Raw genomic sequence first — 26,230 nt, 5'->3', positions numbered from 1 at the left:
GACATAAAGCAACATTTTTGGCCACATACTCTCAACTCCATATGTACTGCTTACGATCAAGGAGGGAAGGCTCAGCTCTGGAAATCAGTAAGCTGATTAATTCTTTCCTCTATAGTATTCTCTTGTGCATTTTTGCCACAGCAACAAAAATTATCTAATATAGATAACAATGTAATATTTGTATTTACAATCTAACTGAAATAAATACATTAAACAACCTCAAATTTTTCGTATTAATTATATTTTGCAAAGATAAAACTAGGTATGGTAACAAGTGTTTCTAATATTTCAGTACTTTTTTATTTCTTTGCTAAGAACACAGTAAATATTTTACATACATGTCTTCCCAAGTGCTGAAAATTTTGTGACATATAAAATATAAATTGTGACATATCCTATTAATTGAGGTGTGACAAGCTTGAGGAAGTGTTCCCATGTGAAAATGCTGGGAAGTGGCAGAAACAGGACTTTAGTACTGGTACACTGAGAGTCAGAAGTCTTACTGTCTGTTAAAATATTGTGGATTTTACATTAGAATAATGTACATTATTGAATGGGTTAAATTTCTAGTCACAACTCTCATACAAAAGATTAGTACACATGCCTTCAAAGTGCAAATTATTTAGAAAGAAATAAATATCACCATTGTCATTGTCTTGATCCAGAAAATTGATTATTTAGGGATTTGGGGAGTCAGAGAAATGACTCAACTCTTCAGAGGCCCCAGGCTCAGTTCTCTGTATCACAAACATCCAGAACACCAGTTCCTGGGGACCCAACACCCTCTCCTGACACACGGTGCACATACAACACACATACAAGAAGACAAATATATACACAAGATAAATTAATAATAAATACACCTTTTAAATTTTTATGAATTCAGCTATAAAAATCACAATGAATCTTACAGTCCTTCCATTATTTGTTCAAGAATTATAACTTAAAATCTGGTATAAATGCATGCTCTTCTAATCAGGCAAGGCTGGCTACAACATCACAGTAATATATTAAACACATGCAGTGGACCATTTCCACAGATTTAAATTAGGTTATTATCAACATTCCAACATTATTTTCCAAAATGGGGATCTCTTATTTCATAAGCCAATTTTGAAGTTTGAGATTCTTTATAATTAACAGCCCGTGTGACTATTTTATATTATGTAACAATGTTTGTTCATAGTGTCAATGCCATGTACTTCGCAAACACTCTAGTCTCGAAGAATGGTACCCAGAATTCTAGAGAAATGCCCTAGGTAAGACACAAGAATCTTTTCAGTGATTTAACTATTTTATTTCTTTCTTCTGTACATGAGAAGCTATTTAACATCATTTTAACTCTCCAAACCAAAAACTTTAGGGAGTATCTTTCTCCAGTTTTGAGAGAATGCTCCATAACTCGAGCTTTGCTACTGTGTTATGGAGTTCGACTCCTGGAGGGTAGGGCTGCACATTCACAGTATCATTGCTCTTGGTGACAAGGAATTTGGAAATCACTCAATAAAATGCATGAGCCCTCTCCCGCGAGGAAAAGCACTAAGGGACACACCATGAGAGGGCTCAAGGTATGTGGAGAATTATTTTCCTTTGACCTCTGAAAAATAAAATAAAATATAAAGGAAGGGCAGAAAGACTGGACTAAGACAGGGCTGGGTTGAGCAGTATATATTTTGGGTAATGGTGGTGTTTTGAGGTTCTTTTTCGCAGTCTGCTGTAACAAGTAAACCCTCCTATGATTAAAAATCACTGATGAGAGTTGAGACTGCAGCTCAGGGATTAATTGCTTGGCTAACACGCAGGAAGTTCTGGGTTCCATTCCCTCATATGCAAAGAAGAAATAAAAAAAGAAAAAATACGGGCTCTTAGGATCGTGCTCCAGTCTGCCCACCTGTGATGTCACTGCCTACTTGCCATGGGGGCATGACCCTGCCCAGAATACAAAAGGGCAGTCCTACCTCTCCCCTGCCTCTTACTTCTCTCTCTTTCTCTGCCTCTCTGTCTCTCTCTGTCTCTCTGTCTCTGTCTGTCTGTCTGTCTGTCTGTCTGTCTCTCTCTCTCTCTCTCTTTCTCTCTCTGTCTCCCTCCCTCTGTCTCTCTCTCTCTCTTTCTCTCTCTGTCTCCCTCTCTCTGTCTCTCTGTCTCTCTCTCTGTCTCTCTCTCTCTCTGGGGTATCCCTCTCTCCCCCTGTCCTTCTCTCCTGATGTTCATTTAATAAACCTCATATAATCTAATATCTGCTGTCTGGTATCATATCTTATTATCTTGGTATATTATTGCCTTATTTCTTATTATCTGTTAAATATAAAACAGACCAACCATGAAAAAAAGGAAAAACATCGATGCTAATAAAATAATTGAACAGATATTAAAGTACATCTGTGACAAGTGAAAAAGTAAAGGGGATTAAGAGAATACTAAAATAATCTGATGGGGAGAAGACAGCAAGTATTTGCCTGAGGCAATCTGAAGGAAGCATTGTTCAGAAAGTTAAGACAGAGCATCTTTGTGAGCCTCGGGGTGTCTGTAAATGCCCCTTTTTCATGCTGTCTGGGAGTTGTATCTCTGAAAGGCATTAAGCTTTAAGCTTGGAATTTCTATCAATATTTTATAGTGAGGAAAATACTGCTTAGAAAAATTACAGACTTAAGCAAAATCACAAGCAAGTGCTACACAACTTCCATCAACCAGTTTCAATGCCTCACACTTCCTTCTCTATTTGGTCAATAATATGTTTCAAGATGTAAATTAATCCAAAATTCTCTTTGGAATTAACAGAAGCAGAATCAGAATGGGGGGTAGGCCTGTAACACTGGAAAGGAGAAAAAAAAAAAAAAACAGATAAAGGCACAGTGAATGGAATGTGTCTCCTTAAGAAATGTTTTACTTTGAGCTTAAATATGAGAGTTTCTAGTGGTATTTAAATCAAAGCTGTGAAGGCTCTCCATTTCCTGTATGGCTACACTAAATAGAGTCCACCAACCTTAAACTGTGGTAATGCCAGGGGGAACCCTTAATCCAATGCAAAGGGAAATTCAGATTAAAACGATATCACTTACTACCTGATGACTAAAATCTGCTCACATTCAAAATAATTAAAGACTACTCAAAATGGTAGTTAGGATATGCGACAAAGATACTTCATCGTGTGAAAGTCATACCCCACTCTCCACTCAACTGTGGAGAATGTTCTGACCATTGGCTAGATCTGGGTAGGGGTTTAAAGTTTACCACCTGTATTGTCCTTGGCTGGTGCCTTAGTTTGAGCGGGACCCTGGGCCCAAATCTGCTTATCATAATGTTCCCCTGGAGGGGGGAGACCTGGTGGCACTCAGAGGAAGGATAGCAGGCTACCAAGAAGAGATATGATACCCTATGAGCATATACAGGGGGAGGAAATCTCCCTCAGGAACAGTCATAGGGGAGGGGAATAGGGGGAAAATGGGAGGGACGAAGGGAGGATACAAGGGATGGGGTAACCATTGAGATGTAATAAGAATAAATTAATAAAAAGTATATTAAAAAAAAAGATGCTTCATCGCCGGTGAGATTTCAAACTGGTGCAGCAACCCTGGAAGGTAATTTGACAATCTCTTACATAGCTCATCAGACCTGGCTATTATGACAATCCTACAAACACCAGCATCATGTTTCCAGTGCCTCCTGGACCTGCAACTGAATATACTAAATCACTGCAAAACTGTAATATACAAAATTGAAATCACCACCAGCCTACATAGTTTGCTTACAAAGCTAGTTTGCTCCCCTCCCCCCATTTCCCTCTGATGTATACCTACATCTTACAAATATGCATTCTTAGAATAATCTTTATGTTGAGTTGTCCAGGTATTCCTATGAGTCCACCTTGTCTATGAAAGTGATGCCTCTCATTTTCTGTGTGAGTGATACAGCTGGTTTTGCTTTTACATTCCTGCCACATTATTCTCACATATTCACTCCTGTCTCCTCTCTCTCTCTCTCTCTCTCTCTCTCTCTCTCTCTCTCTCCTCTCCTCCTTCTCTTCTTCCCTCTTCCTTGCCCTGGCCAAGTTCTTGTGACTTTTTGTGACCCTCCAGCTCCCTCAATCCTTCCTCCCACTCATCCACAAGACTTTCTGAACATGGCATATTGTTTGGCTGTGGGCCTCTGCCTCTGTTTCCATCAGCTGCTGGATGAAGCCTCTCAGAAGACAGCTATGCCTCTATAGCAGAGGATTAATAGTGTCAGAGGAATTTGAGTGTGCTTTTTCCTCTATTCAAAACATATCAGCATAATGTGGCAACTAGACTTTTCTTTCTGAAGATTCTTGAGCTTAAATGTAAAGTGTTTAAGAAAAAAAAAAGAGTATTTATCTTTCATTTTTCCAATGGCTCTGGCTCAGGTACATATATAATGCATTTCAAAATTACCAGTTGTCTTTCATCAACAGGAAAAGTAAGCTTCTTAATGCACATGAGCATTCAAAAATGAAGGAAAACTTCAAATAAAAAATGGGTAAAATACATGTCTTTAAAATGTTCTTAGATAGATGTTAAATTTGTTTCAGGCAAAGGGATTAGAAATATATTGTAGAAAACATATACTTAAAACTCTCCTTATGGCTAAAGCTCCATGCCTTTTAATATAGTCTTTCTAAACAAAGATATAGAAAATAGTACCCCCAAACATTTAATTTCTATATATTGTGGAGATAACATTCTAAGGAAAATAATTTACACCTCTTTAAATTCTTTTGTTGTTGTTGTTGTTAGTCAGGCTTCATCTAAACTTTTTTTCAATATTTTTTATTAATTTATTCATATTACATCTCAATGGTTATCCCCTCTCTTGTATCCTCCCATTCCTCCCTCCCTCCCATTTTCCCCTTACTCCCCTCCCCTATGACTGTGACTGAGGGGGACCTCCTCCCCCTGTATATGCTCATAGGGTATCAAGTCTCTTCTGGGTAGCCTGCTATCTTTCCTCTGAGTAAATTCTTTTTAGGGAATATAATTTTTTATATCACTCATGGGAAAAGATTGATAATTTTAATTCGGAATCCCTTTTCATGTGATTTTGAAGTGTCATGTTGTGATACAGTCATGATGCAGAACAAACTGGAGAAACGGTGGTGTAGAAGCTGTGACTTCAACCTTCAGATGAGTTTACAGCTCTATGCAATGTGAAACATTTTAAAATACTTCTGGAACCATAGAAGCCAGAATACAGAAAGGCTTTAGGGTAAGATTCAGCTAGAACATCCTAGTCCTGTGCCCTAAGCCTGCAGTGTCTTCAGCAATAGGATCCCACTCAGAAGCCTTGAGAGTAAACCGAGGGCTACGCGTATACTCTGCATTATTTGGGGAGTCACCCGAACAACCCTGTCCAACCGTTTCTCCTGCCTGGCACTGAGTTGGTCTACAGTTCCTGTGTGGAGCAATATATAAAAACATTGTATATTTACCTAAAAATATGTGTAAAATATTAAAAGTTCTCAGGGTGTTTTCAAACAACCTTTCTATTAATTATGCTTTATTCCTCTTTCTCCATCTGTATTGACTTCCCTTGCTCCCCTCCTCCCCAGTTGGAGCAACTCCTTGTTTTTCCATTTCCCACTTTACATCGCCTGCATCCTGCGAATCACCTCTAAACACGCCCTCAATTATGGTTCCTTTATATTTCCTTGGTCTCTGTGGTTGCTCAGTGTTTTGTACTGAGGTATACATATACCTGAGGATATGGAGGTCTGAACTACAGAGAACATAAAATGCATCTGTCTTTCTGGGCCTCAGTTATCTCACTCAACATACTCTTTTTTAGACCCATCCACTTACCTGCCAATCTCATGATTTTACTTTCTTTACTGCTGAATAAACACACAAGCTGCCAAAGGAAGGTAGCAATTAAGCAGTCCGACGCAGCTTCAGTACCTATGATGCACAGCAACAACCAACATAGCTGCGATGCACAGGAAGGTGCAATGATTGGCACTCACATGTCACTGGTATCCAGTGGCTATCCAGTTAGACGTAAAGCTCAGTTAACAGGAGGAAACCATGCCTAGTACTAGAAACCTAACTGCCTTCCCAGGACAAGAGAGGGCATAAATATTGGAAGATTTCTATTACCACCACTTTTCTAGACCAGGATAACACCTTGCCACATTCTAAATCTTATCCCTATACCCAGATGAATATAGCTACCACACCTCATAAAAGAAGCATTTTTTTTCCCAGCAGATGGAGACTATCACCAAAAATCACTACTGGACACAACGCAGAGATCAAAAGATTGCGTGGAGATCAGCCCCAGTGGATACATCTATGTCACAGTTCCTGCATCTCTAGCTCAGGGAAGAAGATCACGGAAGATGAAATAAAAAGCTTGTGAGAGAAAGAATACTAGGAAGTCTAGTGTTTAATAGTAAAAAAGAATGGAGGAGTTGCAGTATCACTGAACATATTAATGTGGAGGGGGAAATGTTGTAGGGCTTTACCCCTAGAAAAAGATCTATAGGTAACTAAGGACTGCTGAAAGAAGGAGAATTAGTCTTTTCCAAGGATAAGTTCCTTTATTGATTGTTCAATGTAGAGTGCTGTACCCTGAAAATCATACACAGAACATACAACAAAAACAGGCTCAGCAGATTGAATTTATACATATGTGTGTATGTTTGCATATATATATTATTTATACACACACATGTCTAACAAACAATAATAATCAAAGAACAAGAGGCTATCAACGTGTGAGTAGGCACAGGAGGGACTGAAGGGATATTGCCTTAGAAGGGGTGGATGGAGGAAAGGGAGAGAGGAAAGTGATATAACTCTATTTCAATTAAAAACATATTACAAAGAAGTAATACATTTTTGCATATATTTTTCTTTTAAATGGGAATCATGGCAATTGGAATTGTGCTTATTAAAGAAGACTGAAAACTGCTGTATGAAAAATGATCATGAAATAAATTAGTTCTTGAAAAACTATACAAGTCCGTCAGTATTTCTATGCAGAAATGGCTGGTTGCAATCTGCTTACATTCAATATTATTTATGTATTACTGTTTTTAAAATATGGCTCAGCTATAGCTTGCATAGATCTCAATTTTTCATGTGTTTTGACTGCAGCTAATAAATTATTTTGTAGATGGATATTATGAATTATAATTGTCCTATGGGATGATTGCAGATATTTGCAAGGGCAGAATACCAAATATTCAGTGATTGATCATTTTAATTTGACCTTCATGAATTAAATACAGCTCTGTCTTTTTTTTTTTTTTTTTTTTACCTCTACCACTTAAAAATTTCACATTCTCCCTGTGAGAAGTGATGCACATTTGATATTTGTCAGCAAATTAGGATGTACCTAATACCCTGTGATCAGCTGAATAATTCACACATACTTTCTCACAGTGTTAACCAGTGTCACACAGGTCTTCCACTGTAGCATCACTTCTCATTCAAAAAAAATATTTCTTTTTAATTGTGTGAGCCTCAACTTGTACAATTAAGTTTTCTTGATTTTTATGATGAATAAACTATTAAGTAAAAATAGTTTCAAGAAGTAATTTTACAAGATATGCCTGAATCACATTTAATATTCATTTTAAAGCCACGTGAAATTAAAACATTCCATGTAAAAAAAATATATATAGCATATAGGAAATAAAGTATACTACTAAACATTCCACAACATGATAAAGTGAACGTATTCTGAGACCAATAAATAATGTCATTCTATAAAGTTTTGAAATAGCTGTTGGTATAGAATTTAGAAGTTTAAGGAGAGTATCTCCGGCCTCCTCGTATGACAAATAGCTCTCCATAAGACAGAGTGGTGCTACTTTATCACTTCTTGGATGCTTGGTTCACTTCTAGTAATTCCAGAAGGCCAGCATCATCTAGAACCTGAGTAAGCAGGCAGGAGGGGAGGATCTTGGAGGTGGTCCTGGGCCAGCACACAGTGGGGGAAGAGGTCCTGGTGTGCAGATAGAGCAGAAAGATGCCAGTCATCAGTCACTCCCTGCTCCCTTCCTCATTTTCTTTCAAGGCTTCTACTTGCCACACCCAACAAACATCCTTGGAATTTTATATACTGTGTCCATAGTGCAGGTGTCACAGTGGCCGCATAACATATAAATCTCACCTCCTAAGACCAGGCAGGCAATGGGCTTTGAAAAGGACCAGATGGAAATTTATTTGCATCAATGTTTACAATCACCAATTAGCTCCTCATCAAGAAAGTGTCCTGAAATAGGGGAAAAAGAGAAAAGGAGGGAGAGAAAACACACACACAAGTGCACCATTTGGGTATCAAAAGGTAGCATAATTTTTTGTTGTTGTATTACTTATCAAGGAAAACTCCTCCTTCTTGCATGTATATGTGATATGGAAAGGGAACTAAAAGAAAAGAAAATAGAAAGTGACGTGAAAGGGAAAAACAACTTACTGGTCTTATCATTTAAAGATTTATGTAACTGTAAACTAAATGAGAATAATAATAAGCAGTATAGTTTTAGCTTCATGAAAACTGAAACTTAATTTAAGTAAACCATTTAAATATGACATGAATTATAACAGCCTTAATTTATTGTATGAAATTAATAAAGTATTTGTTTTATTTTTCAAGAAGCTCAGTTTTAAAGCTTGGTTTTAAGCATTCACTCTAGATTATCCGCTGTTATAAATTTTGTACCAGTGAATAGATTCCTAAAAGTAAAATATACAAATCTGAATACATATATATGTATGATTTATTAAAGTTTTCTCTCTCTCTCTCTCTCTTTCTCTCTCTCTCTCTCTCTCTCTCTCTCTCTCTCTCTCTCTCACACACACACACACACACACACCACACACACACACACACTTTAAACAATTTTCTTTTTGTGAGTCTGTTTTCCTGGATCTCACCTATCTCCAGTGACTCAAAACTTCAAATCAAAACACAGGGTAGCAGAAAGCATTGCTAGAGTAATAAAGGCACTCTCTCCACCCGTGGTATAGATCCCTGGGGCTCTGGAGAGCCTGCTTCTGGACAGTGCACATCTTAGAGAAGTTAAAACCACAAGGGACAGAGGATCATGGAAAAGTAGCCAACCAGGATTGAAGGAAGCATCCGAAACTTGAGTTCCCCCTGGAAACACTGAGGTGCTGAACAGGAAGTGTAGCTGCTAACATAAACTTATCAGCTTTAGGAATTTAAACAAGTGGTGAAGCAGAATTCTGGGAGGCCTGGGGAGAAGCTCAAGAGGGACGTGTTTAACACACAGGAAAGGAAAGAGACCTTGGGAGTGGAGAAAGCACTCACTCACTGCTTGCCTTTACACAGCGTCCCCTCCTCTTACAAATCTAGGGGTTCTACTTGTCTTTTGGAACCCACGACAAACATTACTGTCTCTATCTGGCCTGTCTTGGTCCCTGTCCCGAAGTAATTGATCACCCCCTTCAGCATCCTGAGAGTACTTCAAACATGCCTTCTGATAGCCCCAATTATCTTGATTTATGGATGTTATGCCTCCGCATCTCTTTCAAAGACATGAGCTCATCAGTGATAGAGAGACCCAATCATGTGTCCATACTTCCCCAAAGGCAAATAGTACGCAGGCCAGAGTTCCGCCAGGGATATGAGCCGTAAATACAGGGGCTTAGAGTACTGCACATTAATGCTAGATCAATAGCATGTTTGCAACTGTAAAATGGGGACAGGTGTGATAGAGTTAAAGACAAAACAGCACTTTATCATCATTTTTGATTCATCTTCGTAATCTACATGAATTAATACAACATAACAAATAATGGGAAATATACAAGCGTATGCAGAGGTAAAAATTGCTGAAGGTATCGGGGTCCTAAAATGCTTTGAATCTCAATCCCTAAGATCTGTCTATGAGTGAAGTTTTGATTGGAAGAAATCACTCAGGAAAATATTGATGTTTTAAAATAGGCCTTAACATTTAATTAACCTAAGAAAACAGAGTTCTCAAGTCTTGCTCACATCCGCATTTTACCAACTACAAATTTCTCTCAGAACTTCTTCACAATGCCATGAGAACAGTGCATGTTTGTCCATTAGCAAAGACTCTGGTGTGATTTAAACTTCAGAAGGCATTCATATTAAATTATGAGCCATATAATGTCAGTGTTAAGTGCATCATGTTGATTTTTAATATTTTAAAACTCGGTACTTTGTGTGTGATGTCTATTAACAACTTTTTTAATTAAAAAGTGAAGTTTCCTGTACAAATTAATCAACAACACACACACACACACACACACACACACACACACAATTTATGAGAAGGTTGAGTGCTATAAAATAGAGAGAAAATCCCGTTTCTTCTGAGATAAAAATTGTTGTCTTGATACAGTAAAAGGATGAATTTGGGAGTCACTCCTATTGTACATCATCAAGAAATATTTGATATTGTTCCAATGTTTAGAATGAACCAAAACCAAATCTAAATACAAATTAAAAATTGTGTTTCTATGATGGTAAAAGAATGAAACTACACAGCTCTCAGAATGCTGAAGGATTTACGTTCATCTCTTTTATCATATTCCGTGAGATATATAGTATCTTCAGAAAATTTTAAAGTACAAGAGAGAGATGGTACTGTTTCCAAAACCTATTTACAATAATGTTTGCAATGAATTTCATTTGAATCAATTTTCACCAGTTCTTCTACCTGCAATAGTAAAATTTAACTCATTTCACAGCTGCGTTCCATACAGCAATCCATGCTGAATCTATCAGTTTAGATGCCTTCAAACATCTACAATGGTGCTGTAAGGGTCTTGTTTTGTCTCATTCTGGGAGGAAAGAAAAAGAAAACTGCAGCTGAAACGCACATCTCCCAGTGTGGGGTGCTGCGGAAGTCAGCATTTCTATTGTTGATAAATGCCCACTCGTTCGATAAATTATATCAGTTTACATACTTAGAAGATTCCCTGAAAGTAAAGGTAGAGTGCACAGAAGACAGGCAGACAGCCAGATGAGAGAAGCTAATGAGAAGGAGAAAGAAGATCTCAGCAAAGAGGAAAGTTTAAGGAGAGGGTGAAAGAAACCTGAGATGACATAGAAGGAAGAGATTACAGGATGAGGGAGAACAGGGAGGAGGAGCTATATGTGCGGTATCTGGGGAGACACATCGATGAAGTGTACAATTAAAACTTGCTCAGTCCATAGAACGTCACTTGTATATACATCATTTCAGGGCTGAGCCTTCTTGTGTGTATCATAAAATATAGCAATGGATACTTCAGTAGTAAAAGTGTGGTTTACGTCACAGCTAGGTAATGTATGAGCTCAGTTACACATATCTACTCTATCTTAAAAGGAGAGGGAAGTTATATTTTGTTTTAGGGGAAATTTATACAGTTTTTTATTAACATAAAAAATGTGAGGGGAAGGTAACTTGAAAATATCTCTTCTGTAATTAAGGATCTTTAAGGTTCACACAGTACACAAAACTTAAAATGCTCAGTACATAAAAACTCAAATAAATGAATGAAACTTATAGATCTCAGAAAGCTCCTAAAGCTTATCCAGAGTCATGAAACCCTTTCCTCCAATAATTGGTTATTATTAATAACAACTGGTGGGTAGAGAGGCTCTGTCTTCCCCAGCTGCATGAGTAAGGAAAACATATATGGGCAAACAGACAAAAACTGTCAGTGGTAATGTTCACAAGGATCCCAAAGTACAAATAACCCAATGCCCATCAACAAACGGATAAATAAAATGTGATTGGTTTATAAAGTGAATAGGAGGCAGCAATATAAAGAAGTGATATATTGATATGCATCACAACATAAATAACCTCTGAACTCAGAAAACATGAGTCCATTCATACAAAGTGTCAAAAATTAAATAAATATGTAGCAAAAGAAGGGAGCCTTGTACTTGTGTAGATTATGAGATAATGACTGGAGAAGACAATTTTTCCTTTGGAAGAGTCATGAGAATTATTTAGAAATATGGTAGCTATGCATATACTATCTTGTGAATATGCTAAAATGCACTAAGTTATCTTTTCAAATACTAATTATTGAGTGGTAAAAGGTATGTCCAATATATCTATTAAAAATGTTACTGCAGTAAAAATTCCAACTACTCATTATATGGTTAAAAAGGAAATATATCTTGTATAAATTAACAAAGAAAATAATTTAATTTCTCCTCATGTTGTCACTTTTTTTCATAGAAGAGTCTCACTAACTTAGCTCTTAGATGATGCTATCTAACTAGAAAAATTAACGCAAGAGAAAGGGTTTTAAAAACTTTTGTTATCGCCAGGAAAGCATGGCTCTGCAGTGCTTGATCTGCCAAGATTGAGAAGCCACCTTGTCTAATGTGACATTAATTTTGTTTTTTTAGTTGTGACATTAATTTTGTTTGTGGAACTTTCATGGCTGAAGCAGCTCAAAGCAAACTCTCTTATAACACAAGCCAAGGAACTGAGGAAGATCCATTAAATTTTGCAGTAAGACAAGCAAAGAAATGTATCTTTGCTGCCGTCAAGGCTTTCTTTATGAATTATTTGATTCCATAAATCCAAATTTGCTTTGATGACTCTCCCCTTAGATATATTCAGTTACTACTGCAAACTGTCAAAACCTGTTTTTATAGAGCAGTTAAACCTGGAGATCTTACGGCAGTTCTCTAATTATCTACACCAGGTCCACAGCCAGGGAAGGAAGGAAGGAAGGAAGGAAGGTAGGAAGGAAGGAAGAAGGGAGGGAAGGAAGGAAAGGTGACTACAGGCCAACATCTTTGGTGAACTGAAAATCTCCACAAAATATTTGCAAATTGCATATAGACATATATCAAAAAGATTATCCATCATGACCAATTGGCTTTACCCAAAGGTGTTTCAACAAACGCTAGTCAATAAATATAAAGAGAAAGAAAGAAAGAAAGAAGGAAGGAAGGAAGGAAGGAAGGAAGGAAGGAAGGAAGAAAGAAAAAGAAAGAAAGAAAGAAAGAAAGGAAGGAAGAAACCACACACACAAATGGTCTCGAAGACAAAGATCACTTGATCTAGCTGTGGAAAGACCTTTGGCAAACTCTAATATGTGTTGATGATAAAGGTGCTAAAGAGTGAGAGGATTATAGCAAACACACTTCAATACAATAAACGCTGTATATGAGAAACCTATTTAAACATCCTCTTAAATGTAGAAAAGCTTGAAGCAATCCCACAAATCAGAAACAAGACAATCCGTTATTCCCACCCCTTTTTCATACAGTGCTTGAAGCACTAGCTGCGACAATCAGACAAGAAAAAAAATTAAAGAAACACAAAGAGGAAAAGGAAATGTCAAACTATTCCTATTTTCAAGTTATATATTATTATAAATAAAAGATCTAAAATTCTATCAAAAACTTGTAGAAATGACTAATCATTTTAGATATATAGCAGGATACAAAATCATTTATGAAAAATTTTTTAAATTTTAGTACAACAACAACATTCCAAATAAAAAGAAATCACAGACACACAACCCCATATGCAATGGTCTCATTGAAAATAAAATATTTAGTTTAAAATCTAACAATGAAAAAATGGTTATAATTAAAACATTGAAGAAAGATATGGAGAATGGTACTAGAAAATGGATCTATCTGTGCAATATATTGCCTTGTACAAAAATTAACTCTAAGTGGGTCAAAGATTTAAATGTGATACTTGAAACATTAAAATTTCTAGAAAAAAAAAAGCAATAACCTACAGAACATAAGTATAGAAAAGTACTTCCAGCAGGGCGATGGTGGCACACACCTTTAATCCCAACACTTGGAAGGCAGAGGCAGGTGCATCTCTATGAGTTCAAAGCCAGCATTTTCTACAAGTGAGTTCCAGGATAGCCAAGTCTACATAGAAAAACCTTATCTTTTAAAAAAATTTTTTTAAAGAAGAAGAAGAAGATAGAAAAAGAAAGAAAAAAAAAGTACTTCCTGGTAGGATTCCATTTGCCCAGAAATTTAGACCAAAAGTGGGATTTAATAAAACTAAAAAGCTTCTGCACAGATAAACAACCAATTGAGAATCATAGAAGCCCATAGAATGTGAAAGAACCTTTGCCAGCTGTCCATGGCAAGATCTATGTGTAGAAACAAAGAGTCAAACAAACAACTCATTTTAAAAAATTGTGCTACAAATCTAAACAAAGAATTCTCAGAAGTAGAAATAAAAACAGTTGTGGAAGAATGAGAAGAAAGATCAGAAGAGTCAGAGAAAGGAACATTGCTGTGACACTGCACCTCCTAGAACTGCCAGAACACACTCTCCCAACGTCTCATCAACATGATAAAACAACTGCACCAGAGCACATGCTAACATGAAGAGAGAATGTTTTGCTGCCTCAACTCTCGACAAGACCTGCAGGCTACTAAGCTGAAAGCAGGAGAAATAGTTTCCTTCACAGAAGGATCCCCTAGTTAGTTAATCAATACCAAGAGATTATCCTGAACTTATATACATACAAATAAGTTTATATGTTGTACTTAAATATTTCGGAAAAAGCGTATGTAACAGCAAATTAACAGAAACTATGAATTTAATAGGGGTATAAGGGAAGATTGGCAAGATGAAAAGGAAGAGGAAATTATTTAATTGTATTTTAATTTCAAATAATTAAGAGTTATTATTTTAAAAGTATGTGTAACTAGCATTATTAAAGGCAGTGTTTATTTGTCTTCAAAATTTGGAAGAAATGGGAAGTTCATTTAGAATAACAATCATGAAAATTTTAAACTTGGCCTAAAATTTACAAGTATATTTTTCCTTCTGGCAATATTTTATACATCCATACTTGTTTACATAAACCAACGGACAAAAAGCCAAGGCCCAAATCCTTAGATTCAGAGCTAACTCTGTATAGTATGCCTATGTCTCACCCTTCAAACACACACCAACACAGCTGTCTACAATCAAAACACTCATGTCTATTTATTAATGTATTTGCATATTTATTTATTTGTGATTGAGAGAGTATGTATGCCACAACTCACATGTGGCAGACAAATGACATTTGTACAAGCTGTTTTTCTCCTTTTACCTTATGTAGGCCAGAGATCAAACCCACAAAAATAGAATCCTTTACCTGCATTGTAAAAAGTCTCCTCTCTCTCTCTCTCTCTCTCTCTCTCTCTCTCTCTCTCTCTCTCTCTCTCTCTCTCTCTCTCTCTCTCTCTCTCTCTCTCTCTCTCTCTCTCTCTGAGGCCAGGCTTGCTTTGAACTAGCATCCCTCCCGACACAGCTTCCTGAGGACTTGTGTTACAGGCATGCATGCCCTCTCCTTGCTTCCATTCTTTTTTGCTTTATCAGTGCTCCTTCTCTGCATATAATTCTATCCCCTTTCAGCATATGTCTTGTTGGTAAACTTTATCTTTCAAGTGTGTGCTGTAGGAACATATTCCTTGCATGTCTCCCTCTGCAAGACAGTCACTGTCTCCTATACTGTGTGCATGCACCTGTGCTCTACAGCTCTTGGAACTTAATCAGGGAGCTCCAAGAAAGGCTGAATCACATCCTCCTCAAGGCTGCCCTCTTGTACCTGGCAGAGAGTTTGACATAAAATAGACACTAAATCAGTGCTAGTTTCTCTTAATTGAACCTGATCTATACAAATTGAAGAAAAGGAGCCTACCCAGATCTATGACAGGAGTCTTCTAATGTTGTAGAATGAGTTGTCTGTGCCTTAACTATTCTCTCTAGAAAGCAAGACTTATGTGTGTTGTCTACACTATTCCCCTGAGCTTCTTACCAGTAATGTCTTCATGATGCTGTCATCAATGCTAACTAATTGTGACATAAACAAATTGGAATTTGTTGATATGATTGCAGATGGATACCATTAAAAGTTCTTTTTAGAAATATGTGCAGGCACTGAAGTTTATAGGCATGGCTGAGACAGTGTGATGGAAAACACAGGAAGGTGGTCAGACAAAAGTTATCTTAAAATAGAACTCTTAGGTTGGTGGGAGGTGGTTTATAGACTTCTATAAAAAGTACTTGAGCTGAAAAATTAGCACAAAGCACACTAAAATAAAATCAAAATCAAATTGGATATAATTAATATTTCAGCAAAAATTATGAATAATTGAAAAACATTTTTAAGCCAGTACTATCACTACTATTTATAAAACCCATTTCAGAAGCAATAATTTCTTAACAGCAGATAAATAATGAAGTTCTGCATGATGACTTAGCTATAAATGTTGGTGTTTATACAGACATGTCTGTATTTATACATGTAGGTACATAAACAGATACATGTGCACTAGTCTTCTTGCTATGGTACATTAGATTATTATTGTAATTCTACCCTAAGTATAAAATGCTCTGTGCCATTTAAAAATATATAGGTAAATGTCTTTTAATTAGCACGAAACAGTTGCACAGTTAGCTCCCTTCCATGTAGTGACAAAGTAGTTTTACTTGGAAGATAGTGAACCACCTAGATTGAGGTACGTATGTTGTCTAATTATATATGTGACCTAAATGTATGCACATATACACATTGCACTTTGGGAAATGAAACATTCACTTCCTCTTCACACTTCACAGAGTTAAAACAACTTGCCAAGAATATTCTCAGGTGTTTCTGCATTAGATCATTTTGAAACTGCACAGTCCCACTTAAAGAGTCACATCTCTAGAATTTCTAGCACCGCAAGAATGTGCAATCTCAAGGAAGAACACCAAGACAGGATATCTCTGAGCTTTAAAAGTATGCTTTGCATAATCTTGCTAAAAGCTATTATAATATTGGCCTAGCAACAGGCAGGGGAAAAAAATCAGACGTTGAAAGCCTTGGAGGAGCACATAGATCCATACAGGAAGACCCAAAGTGAAGAAGAAAAAGATGCTGGGACCTGTTTCTCAGGGAGGAAGCATTATCACTTGACCCTGAGACTACTTCCAAGTAGCAGATAACTACGTTATGAGTAATTGCCAGGCACTGTCTAAGGCCTGTACAAGTTTATCTTATTATCTTTAAAATACATGGAGAAGCAAACAATAATGCATAACTAATTTGTGGCGAAAGAACAAGATACAAAAAGAGATTAGGAGTCATAGATCTAAAATTTTGAGCAATTCATGCATACCTGGGCCAAAATTCTCTTCCTAAAAATCTTATTCATTAAATATAAGTGCATGTAAATGCATAATAGTGAGTAATTAGTGTTGCCTTCATTCTAACTGTGGATTCAGTTCTTCATCACTCATGTCTTCTCCCTCTCAGGGACAGAATCTGAGACAGTGGGTTGGTGATATTTATTATTACACTCTCTGATACTGTTAAAGGGACTAAAAATAACCTTTAAACGCTGCAACCCAATCTAAGCATGTACCATATCTCCGCCTGATCTCAGAAGCTAAGCAAGGTCTGGCCTCCTTGTTGCTTGGATAGGAAATCATTTACGAATACTAGGTATTGTAGACTCACCAAATGTGGTGGTGGACATTATTAATCCCAGCATTCTGGAGGCAGAGGCTGGTGGATCTCTGTGAGTTCAAGGCCACCCTGTCTACATAGTGAATTCCAAGGACAGCTAGGCCTACATAAAGAGACTTATTCTCAAAAAAATGATGTAACTCTCAGAGCAACTACTGATATTATGATGCCACTCTTTAACACATGCTAAAACATACCTGCAAGCACATTCATGTACAAGACTCAGTATCCTGTTGTTGATAATGATACCCTAAACCAAGGAAGAACATGTATAGCACAAGGCCTGCATAAATTAAATTATTACATCTATATAATCAATGCAGATGTCCGTGATGCATCCATCAAGGTCATGAAACAGCTTTAAATTATCTACTTTGATAGTAGACCACGTTTTCCTATCTATGTATACAAAATATCCACTCAACAGCCATTGTTCAACTGACTCCTTTTTGTGAGTACTTGGCCCAACATGTCAATGGAGAGGTCTAAACATCTCTCTGCCTTAATATGAGATTCCCTGACCACAACACCACAGTATCAGCACAATGGGATGCCAGTATTCCCAGAGTTTCAAAAGGATATTATAAGTTCACATTTTCCCAGCTCATGGCTTCTTCTATGAGAGAAAGAAAAGTTGATATACAACATTCTTAGTCATTGTTCTATTGCTGTGAAGAGACGCCATGAGGAAACATTTAATTTGGAGCAAAATAATAGAGTCTGTGACCATCAGGGGTAGTCCATTATCATCAGGACGGGCACATGGCGGCAGGCAGGAAAACAGGACAGTGGAGAAGTAGATGAAAGTTTTATGTCCGATCGACTGGCAAGCAGCAAGCAGAGAGAGACAAAACTAGAGAGAGAGAGGAAGAGGGAGAGTGAAAAGGAGAGGTCAAGGGAGAGGACAGAGGGGGAGTTTCTTGTTGTGGGCTTTTGAATCCTCAAAGCCCATTCCCAGTGACACACAACTTCTCCAACAAGGACATACCTTGCAATCCTCCTAGTTTATCAACAGGGACTAAGCATACAAATATATGAGTCTATGGGGAGGCCTGGGGGTGGGGGTAGATGGGGGGACAGCACTCTTTCAAACCACCACAACAACTCTATGACTTTTTAAGTAGACCAGAGCCTGTTGGATACAAAACTGCATGTGGCACTGGAGGTGGAACAAGAAAATGGTAGAACCTACGTGCTGCATAATTTTAGCTTTCTGACACCAGAAAACTCCATGTATGGAAATAGTAATATCATTTGTTCCTAGAGATTCGGGGGCAGCAAACGAGGAATAAATAGGCTGAGCACAGTAAATTTTATGTCATTTAAATTTTCTTATAAAATGCCACTGTGGTGTTATGTTTTGTGTATGTCAAAATCCATAGAATGTACAGCAGAAAGAGTGAGTGTTAATGGAAATCATGGACATTAGTTAAGAACTATGTGTCAGTGATAGATTGTCACAAACATAGAACACTGGCACAAGGTTTTAATAATCAGGGGTAGTAGGGAGAGAAGGTGACATAATGGAAATAGTACTTAATTTCCCATATACCTAAAAGAAGAAAGGAGAGACGTGGTACAGTGTAAAGTGCAGGGATTTGAAATGTTTATTCAAATAATTGCCGACCAAGTAAAGCAAATGAGCCCATAAGGCTAGTGCAGTACTACTATTGGCTATCAATTGCCAGCCCTATTGGCATTGATGGCTGCTGCAGAGGGAGAATCATTCTTTCAGAGGGTGGCCATTTGGTTGCCTGTGCTCTGGTGGATAACCACAAACCCATGCACTTATGGGCAACATTAGTTGAACCTATTGGATAACAATGAGAATTAATTTAAAAAAAGATAAAGAAAGGAATGAGAAGAGGAGGGAGAAAGACGAAGAGGAAAACATCAGAGGATGTGTTTGGGAGTCTGAGGAGAGTTGAAGAAGGAGAGTACAGGTTGGACAGTACCATTTTTTATTGTACGCATACACGAACCTCTGAAAGAACAATTTCTAAGTACGAAGAATTTCAGTCTCTTGATCAGTCCTCCAGAACCATTACAAAATGAAGTACAAAAGTTCTCCCACACAATTAACCTTGGTCTTCTTATTGAGAATATTCTTATGATCTCCATTAAGTGGTAATCTAATAAAATAGTTGGACCTATAAACAAATCACTTCATTTTCTAGATTTATATTTGTTTCTCCTTTAATTGAAATCATCAGATAAATGGACGAGACCAGTAGAATCCTTGCACATTATATCTGCCATTTTAGATGAACAAAGAATTAAGAAAGGGGAGAGAACCTTATTTAGTCGACCCCAGTTGGGTAATTTCAGTTTAGTACCTGTTAAAAACTAACATATACTGTCCCACTTCAGAACTTCTATTGTCATTTTTAGTACAAAAAGTTACAGCATTTAAATAGCCAGAATAATCAGGTAGACTCTAGTTTAAAAGACTTCGTTATGATCTTCGTCCATGTGCTTTTCAATCTACAATGCTAGATTCCTTATAATTTGTTGTGGCATTTAAACCTTACAGTATAAGACAAACAGTGCACTTACAGGATAATATGCACTGTCAGGCTTGGTTGAGGTTAAAAATGTGTTGTTTATTTTTATAGACTAGCAGCAATGCAGTATTATAGCTATTGAACTTCAGACGTGAATCAAGCACTTTTCTAGTATCTTATACACTTATATTTAATCTTAGAAAATATATGCTATTGAACCATAGTGGAGATAAAAGTAAAACACTCAGGGACATGAAATACTTTTATAAGTGACAGGCAGAATATTTTCAACCCACTCTGGGCAGGACTGAGTATCGTTGGTACACTCTTCCTCTGGCCACTCCTCTTCACCTTTTCTCCAGCTTCTGAGTAAACTAAGTCATGGTCCAAACAGAGGCAATTTTCCAGCATAATTGAAGTCCAAGAAACTTCACAATGAAGTCCAACAAACTTCTCATACTTTTTCACTATGATTTAATAAAGCACAGCTACCAAATAAGTACTTAATGAAATTTTCCTTATAACTTTTCTGACAATGCTTTCTCAACATTTTTAATAGGTTCTGTCATGCCCTTTTATTAAAAACAATATGTTGTGAAATATCCTTATTTTACCTTTCAATATTTACTTTCATTAGCAAACTACTCATAACTTCAAAATCATAATTGAGTTCCAAGCATCATCATCTTCTTCATCATCATCATCTTCATCACCTATTCCTCTCTCTCTTTCTCTCTCTCTCTCTCTTTCTCTCTTTCTTTCTCTCTCTCTCTCTGTCTGTCTTTCCTTCCCTCCCTCCCTCCTGCCCCTCTCTGATTTTTTAAGACAGGGTTTCTCTTTGTCACCCAGAATGACCTCAGAGTTCCTCTTGCCTCTGCCTACGTAGTGCTGGGGTTAAAGGTAAGCACCACCATCACCCATAATTCTCTCTTCTAATCACCCATTAGATTTTTTTCCTTTATTCATTTGATCATTGTACCTCGAGTTCAATGCATCAGAATTAAACTGATGTTCTTCCCACTCTTAAGGAACCTGGTGAATCTCCCTTGTCACCTGCTATCTCAGTTCTTGGCTGCTGGAATGATGGGTACCTTGATAACTTCTTTAGGAATGATGCTAAATCTGGGCTTACACTTCTGCAAAGCACCTCAGATCCTTTCTTCACACTTTGCTATAACTTCTATGGTACTGGTGCTGTTTTCCCTTTTTTATTGGCCCCACAGCCTTTAGATTCACCTCTCTCCTTTTTCAACCTACAGTACATCATCTTCTTATGACTTTCAAAGGTTCCTACCTGCTTGTAGGTTAAGCTACAAAAGCTTTCCTATAGTTGTAAGATTTTCTTAAAATCCCAATTGACTTTATTGATATTAAGCATTTTTCTATTGAGTATTTGGGCTTCAGCTGCACTGTCACTGGTACCTTCAAGATCTAGGAATGTTGCTGTATGTCTTCATCTTTATAGTCTCTCTTTCTTCTGTGTTTCACTTTCCTCTTGGCAAAAAGCCAAGATCAAAAGCAAATAACAACTCATTATTGAGCCATATGCTCAACTGTTTTACCAGTTACGTAACCTCTGCTACATGTTCATGAGTATGGTATGCCACGTATTGATTCAACCTCTACTAATGTGACAGCCAACTGTAAATCATTAGTAGCTTTTTGTTGTAGTTGACCTAAAACTATCATTTAAAACATATGATTTATTATTAATCATATGTCATAAAATCTGATATATTCTGTATATAAAATTCACAAATATTTGACTTCATCAATATATTGTATTTAATAATGTGTACATTTGCAAGTACGGCTGAGTAGATCTTTAGATATTATCTTCTCTAATAGTTGAACCAGTCATTGTGTGACTTTACCACAGTGGACAGACAGTGTGTTATTGACAGTAAAAGCTCTTGTCCCAGATCCTTGTCTGGTAGAGCTTCTACTTTAATGATGTCATTTTTCATATTTTCTGTACACTGTAGAAAGAGCAAGGGCCCATCAGTGGAACAGATGCAGATGTCCTCACTTTTCTTGTCTCCTCTCCCAGTTCCCTTCCTGCGCTCTCTCTTTCTCTCTCTCTCGTCTCTCCTCGCTCTACTCTCTCCTCTCTCCTCTCTATCTCTCTCTCCTCCTCTCTCTCTCCTCTCTCTCTCTGCTCCTCTCTCTCTCTCCTCTCTCTCTCTCTCTCTCTCTCTCTCTCTCTCTCTCTGTGTGTGTGTGTGTGTGTGTCTGTCTGTCTGTCTGTCTGTCTATCTCTGTCTCTCTGTTTCTCATTTAAATCAAATGTACTTGCTTGCTTCTCATTAAGTGATAAACCATCACCTTTGCATTTTTAGTTACAATCTATCCTGTTACTTAACATATGTCCTAGTTTCCCTGAAAACTATTCTCAGCTCCTTTTAGATCTAGTAACATCTCTCTCCCTCTCAGTGGATAAAAAGTAAATCAAGAAATTATTATTTTGCTCAGTAGGTTAGAGACTCCATTATTTTCCACCAAACAGGGAACCCCTGTGACAAACATAGTACCACCATCCTTATCACACCAACTTCTAGTTGCACAAAACAGGACAGTGTATGAGTTAAGTTTCTCATAGCCCATTTGTTTCATCACACCATGTGTGGGCAGTCAACAGCACATGCTATCACACATCACATCCTAGGCAGCTGGGAAAGTGGCGTTCAAAACTCAAGGGGACTATTCTCAGAGCAGGCTAGAGTTGAATGCCTGGCGCTGGAATCAAGGTCTCCATCCCCTTGATCCTGAGTGCTTCTTTCTATTTTAAGCTATTAATTGAATTGTGTTCCCACCGTGACATTAACGTAGACATATATTGGCACCTGAGAGGCAGCACAGTGAATGCTGTCTGTGCCCATCCATCTGAAATACCACTTGGCTCATATACCTTTGATAGTACAAATTTCAACCATCTCAGCACGGTTTTGCCCAATGCTTAGCTGAGAAGATCTTTCAAAACTCCCAAATACTACCACTTACCATACATTTAAAAAAGAAAAATTCAACTCTTTGTCTATAATCAAAGGAATTAATTTGATTTTATCTGCATTCACCAATCAGTAGATCTTCGAAGTGTTACTAAGTTAGCGAGAACGACTTTGAGTCAACTAATCTGAGCCTTTAATTTGTGCATGTACCAGTGTACAGCTCCATGTCAGGCAATCTTCCAAGGAAAAGTGTGTTTTTTCATCTTCAAGTGATATTTGGTCGAGTCCTTCACTACGTTGCTTGGATGCACTGATATTCTTTAAACCTTCAGTCATCAGTGCGACTTTGGTGTAAGTAGATCTGCCTCCTCGGCAGGGGAGTGGGAGGACTGAACCTCAGGACTGTCATCTAGGCGCTTTTCCTTTCTGTATCCCTATCTTAATATTTAGGCATCTCATGACACTAAGTCATGGTCAGCTCTACGCGATGAGAATCCCTCCTCCACTGTCTTCCTGTGAGTGTATGAAGTCTCCTGCTGGCTCAGGAATTCCATCTCCCATAGTGGACCAAGAGCATCCAGCCACCCAGCTGAGAGGAGAGCTTGGAGCCCTCAGGTTCTGTTGTTTCCTGCCTGTTCCTTTCTCTACGGGGCTTTTTGCAGGGAGAACCTGAGAAGCAGTGAGTTTCTGCGTTTCTGGTTTGGTCGAAAAACAAAGCGAAAAGACTTCTTTCCCGGAAGGAAAAGTTTCAAAACCCACATGTTAGTCATTCCACAAAGTAAAAATCACTTTGACTCACTCAGTACAAATTGTACTGTCCGGTCTTCCCCTAAGGGTTCCCTAAGTGTTCTCGAGAGCCTCCTCTGTCTCTTACTGTTAGATCTGTCTTGACGGGGCTTGTCCCAGAGTGTACCACACACCACAAAGCTACACTTAACAAATTCGGCTCTGCACACACCACAAAGCTACACTTAACAAATTCGGCTCTGTCCTCATATATATATACATAACAGCAGTACGCATAGTGTTTGCCAAAACACCGCAGAAGTACTGGCAGAACTGTTTACTTGTTCTTTGTTAGAATGTCATTTTAGAAAGTCTAAAATTGGAAGCCCAGATATTAAAATCACTTCACTTTGTAATGAAAGTACAGAGCTGCTCTCATTTACTGCCAAGCTACGAGAGAGAAACAATCACCCTAGTGACTCACTGTTGCCTCTTAGTTATGTTATTCTTTCCTAATGGCATAGGACGTGACCTAATTCGCTTGCAGGAATCATACTTTTGACCTGAGGATCCCGGCATAACCCGGACCAGCTGGAAACACAGGGGCCCCTTCAGGAACCTCTAGCTACGGATCATGGCCCCAGATTTGGAGATGGAGGAAAAGACAACTCTGTCCCACTCACCGGTCTTCCACAGATAGAGGTTGGGCACCTCGGAGTCTCCCTGCGCCGCAGCCTGGCGAGCGCCAGAGCTCAGCAGGAGTAGCAGGAGCAGTGGCAGTCGCAGCAGCTGCTGGACGCCCCGGCTCAGGGACGCCAAGCGCCCGGCTTGCAGCCCCATGCTATCCGCCGCCGCTCCAGCCTCCGGAGTCCACACACTCTCGCGGAGGACGGTTCTTCCTTCTCCACCAGTAGAGAACGCAAAGCTCTCGCTGCTGCTATTGTTCGCTCCAGATGAAAAGCAGCCAAAGAGCAACTAACACTAGGGAACAATAGCGTCCGCCGCGGCTGTGGACGCCACGGCAGCCGCCTCTGGCGGGGATGCTGGCGGGGATGCTGCCGCCACTGCCATGGCGCGCAGACTGGCAGGTCCTAGCGGCGAGGGACACAGCCGGCCGCAGGGGGCCCCAGCTGACAGAGCCTGCCCAGAGCTCTGAGAAGAGCAGCCCCCGTCACCAGCTGTAGAGAAGGGAGGGAGGAGAAAGCCAAGAGGAGCCAAGGGGACCCAAGGGGACCGCAGGCGAGGGGCAGAGAGGGCACAGGGCCAGCACCCAGACCCCACTCGCCCGCCCTGAGAACTCCCCAGCACATGGTGCGCTGAAATATGTTCGCAAGGATATACCAATAAAAGGCATCATCACGGGGCAGGCTTCAGGATGACGAATAACTGACATTGAAATTCATCGTCACCCAAGGAGTCAAATGCTGATCTAGTGGTGTGTTATTCTCCCTGCATATTTATACAAAGCATCGGGGTGGTCATTTATTCTGATGCCGTGCCTTCTGAATTACTTCATGAGAAGAGTGGTATTTATGACTCTATAAGGGAACGGCAGCAATCACTGTCAAAAGGCACTTAAGCACTTTCTTGAGAGAGAGAGAGAGAGAGAGAGAGAGAGAGAGAGAGAGAGAGAGAGAGAGTTAACTTCAGTCCATCTTCAGTAACAAAGTGATAGTGGTTAATATATGTCAAATTCAACGCACTGTCTTGTAACCACCATTGAAAATGAATTAGTACTTAAAAAGTATGCACAATGCCGTCTAATTGAATGAATAAGAATGTACAAATGCTGCTAGTACGGTTCTATTTCAAGGGTGAAGTATATAAAAGTTCCATTCCTTTCTCTTCCTATCTCTATTGAAAACACACTACTACGTGTCAGAGATGGGGAGAAAAAAATTAAAGCGCAAATGAGTCACTAGCCAGTAGTTGGCCATCTCCCAGTTAATAAATACTTTTACTTAAATTTTATTTGCGAGACTAAATCTCCTGATTTTAAAAAAGAAAATTATTTCCCCCACAACCAAAATAATGAACCACGTGGCTTGTACCTTTTGTTCTCAATTTTCTTAGATCAGTTCTAACAGAAGAACCGGATAAAGCTTTGTCCTTTCTTCCCCCCACGCACAATAACAATCTTTTATTAATTTATTTCCCTGTAATGCTTACATAGTTTCAAGGCAGCTAGCCAATTAAAACAAAGCAAAACAACAACAAATGCCTCAGCAACCAAAAGCTAAGGGTAACTATTGTCATGTGGTTACCAGTTTTACACCAAATACAATAAAATGTAAAAAGCAGAAAAACTTCTCTTGGTGCCTCCCAAGGACCCAGCCTCCCGCCCCCCCCCCCCCCCCCCCCCCCATGAGTCTGAAATAAGAAAGCTACTGTTTCTTAGGGAGGACACCTTCCATCCAGCTCCCTGGGGATGCTTGTCATTTTGCTGAGCTTTCCAGACACAGCCCTTCTGCATGCATTAGATTAAAAGCAGGTTTGATCAAATAATTCCCAGGTCCTGCCTGTTTAAGTATTCTGACATCAGAGGAAATTAGCTGCATTCAGAGTTGCAAATTTGGTCTTTGTTTACTTTTCACTCTGTTAGGCC

The 26,230-nt window shown here is 38.5% G+C and overlaps 1 protein-coding gene across 1 annotated transcript in view; it reads right to left on the bottom strand.

The window, feature by feature from the left end:
* The window catches only part of Thsd7a (thrombospondin type 1 domain containing 7A), a 352,216-nt gene extending 327,270 nt beyond the window's left edge, over positions 1 to 24,946 (bottom strand). The window contains exon 1 of the mRNA XM_051151923.1: positions 24,309 to 24,946. Within this exon, the coding sequence (XP_051007880.1) occupies positions 24,309 to 24,465 (157 nt within the window). The 5' untranslated portion in view covers positions 24,466 to 24,946. The remainder of the gene's footprint in view (positions 1 to 24,308) is intronic.
* Positions 24,947 to 26,230: the final 1,284 nt, after the last annotated feature.

This window comes from Acomys russatus, chromosome 10 (assembly GCF_903995435.1).
Source record: "Acomys russatus chromosome 10, mAcoRus1.1, whole genome shotgun sequence".
Classification (NCBI taxonomy): Eukaryota; Metazoa; Chordata; class Mammalia; order Rodentia; family Muridae; genus Acomys; species Acomys russatus.
This window is presented reverse-complemented; position numbering and strand designations above follow the sequence as displayed.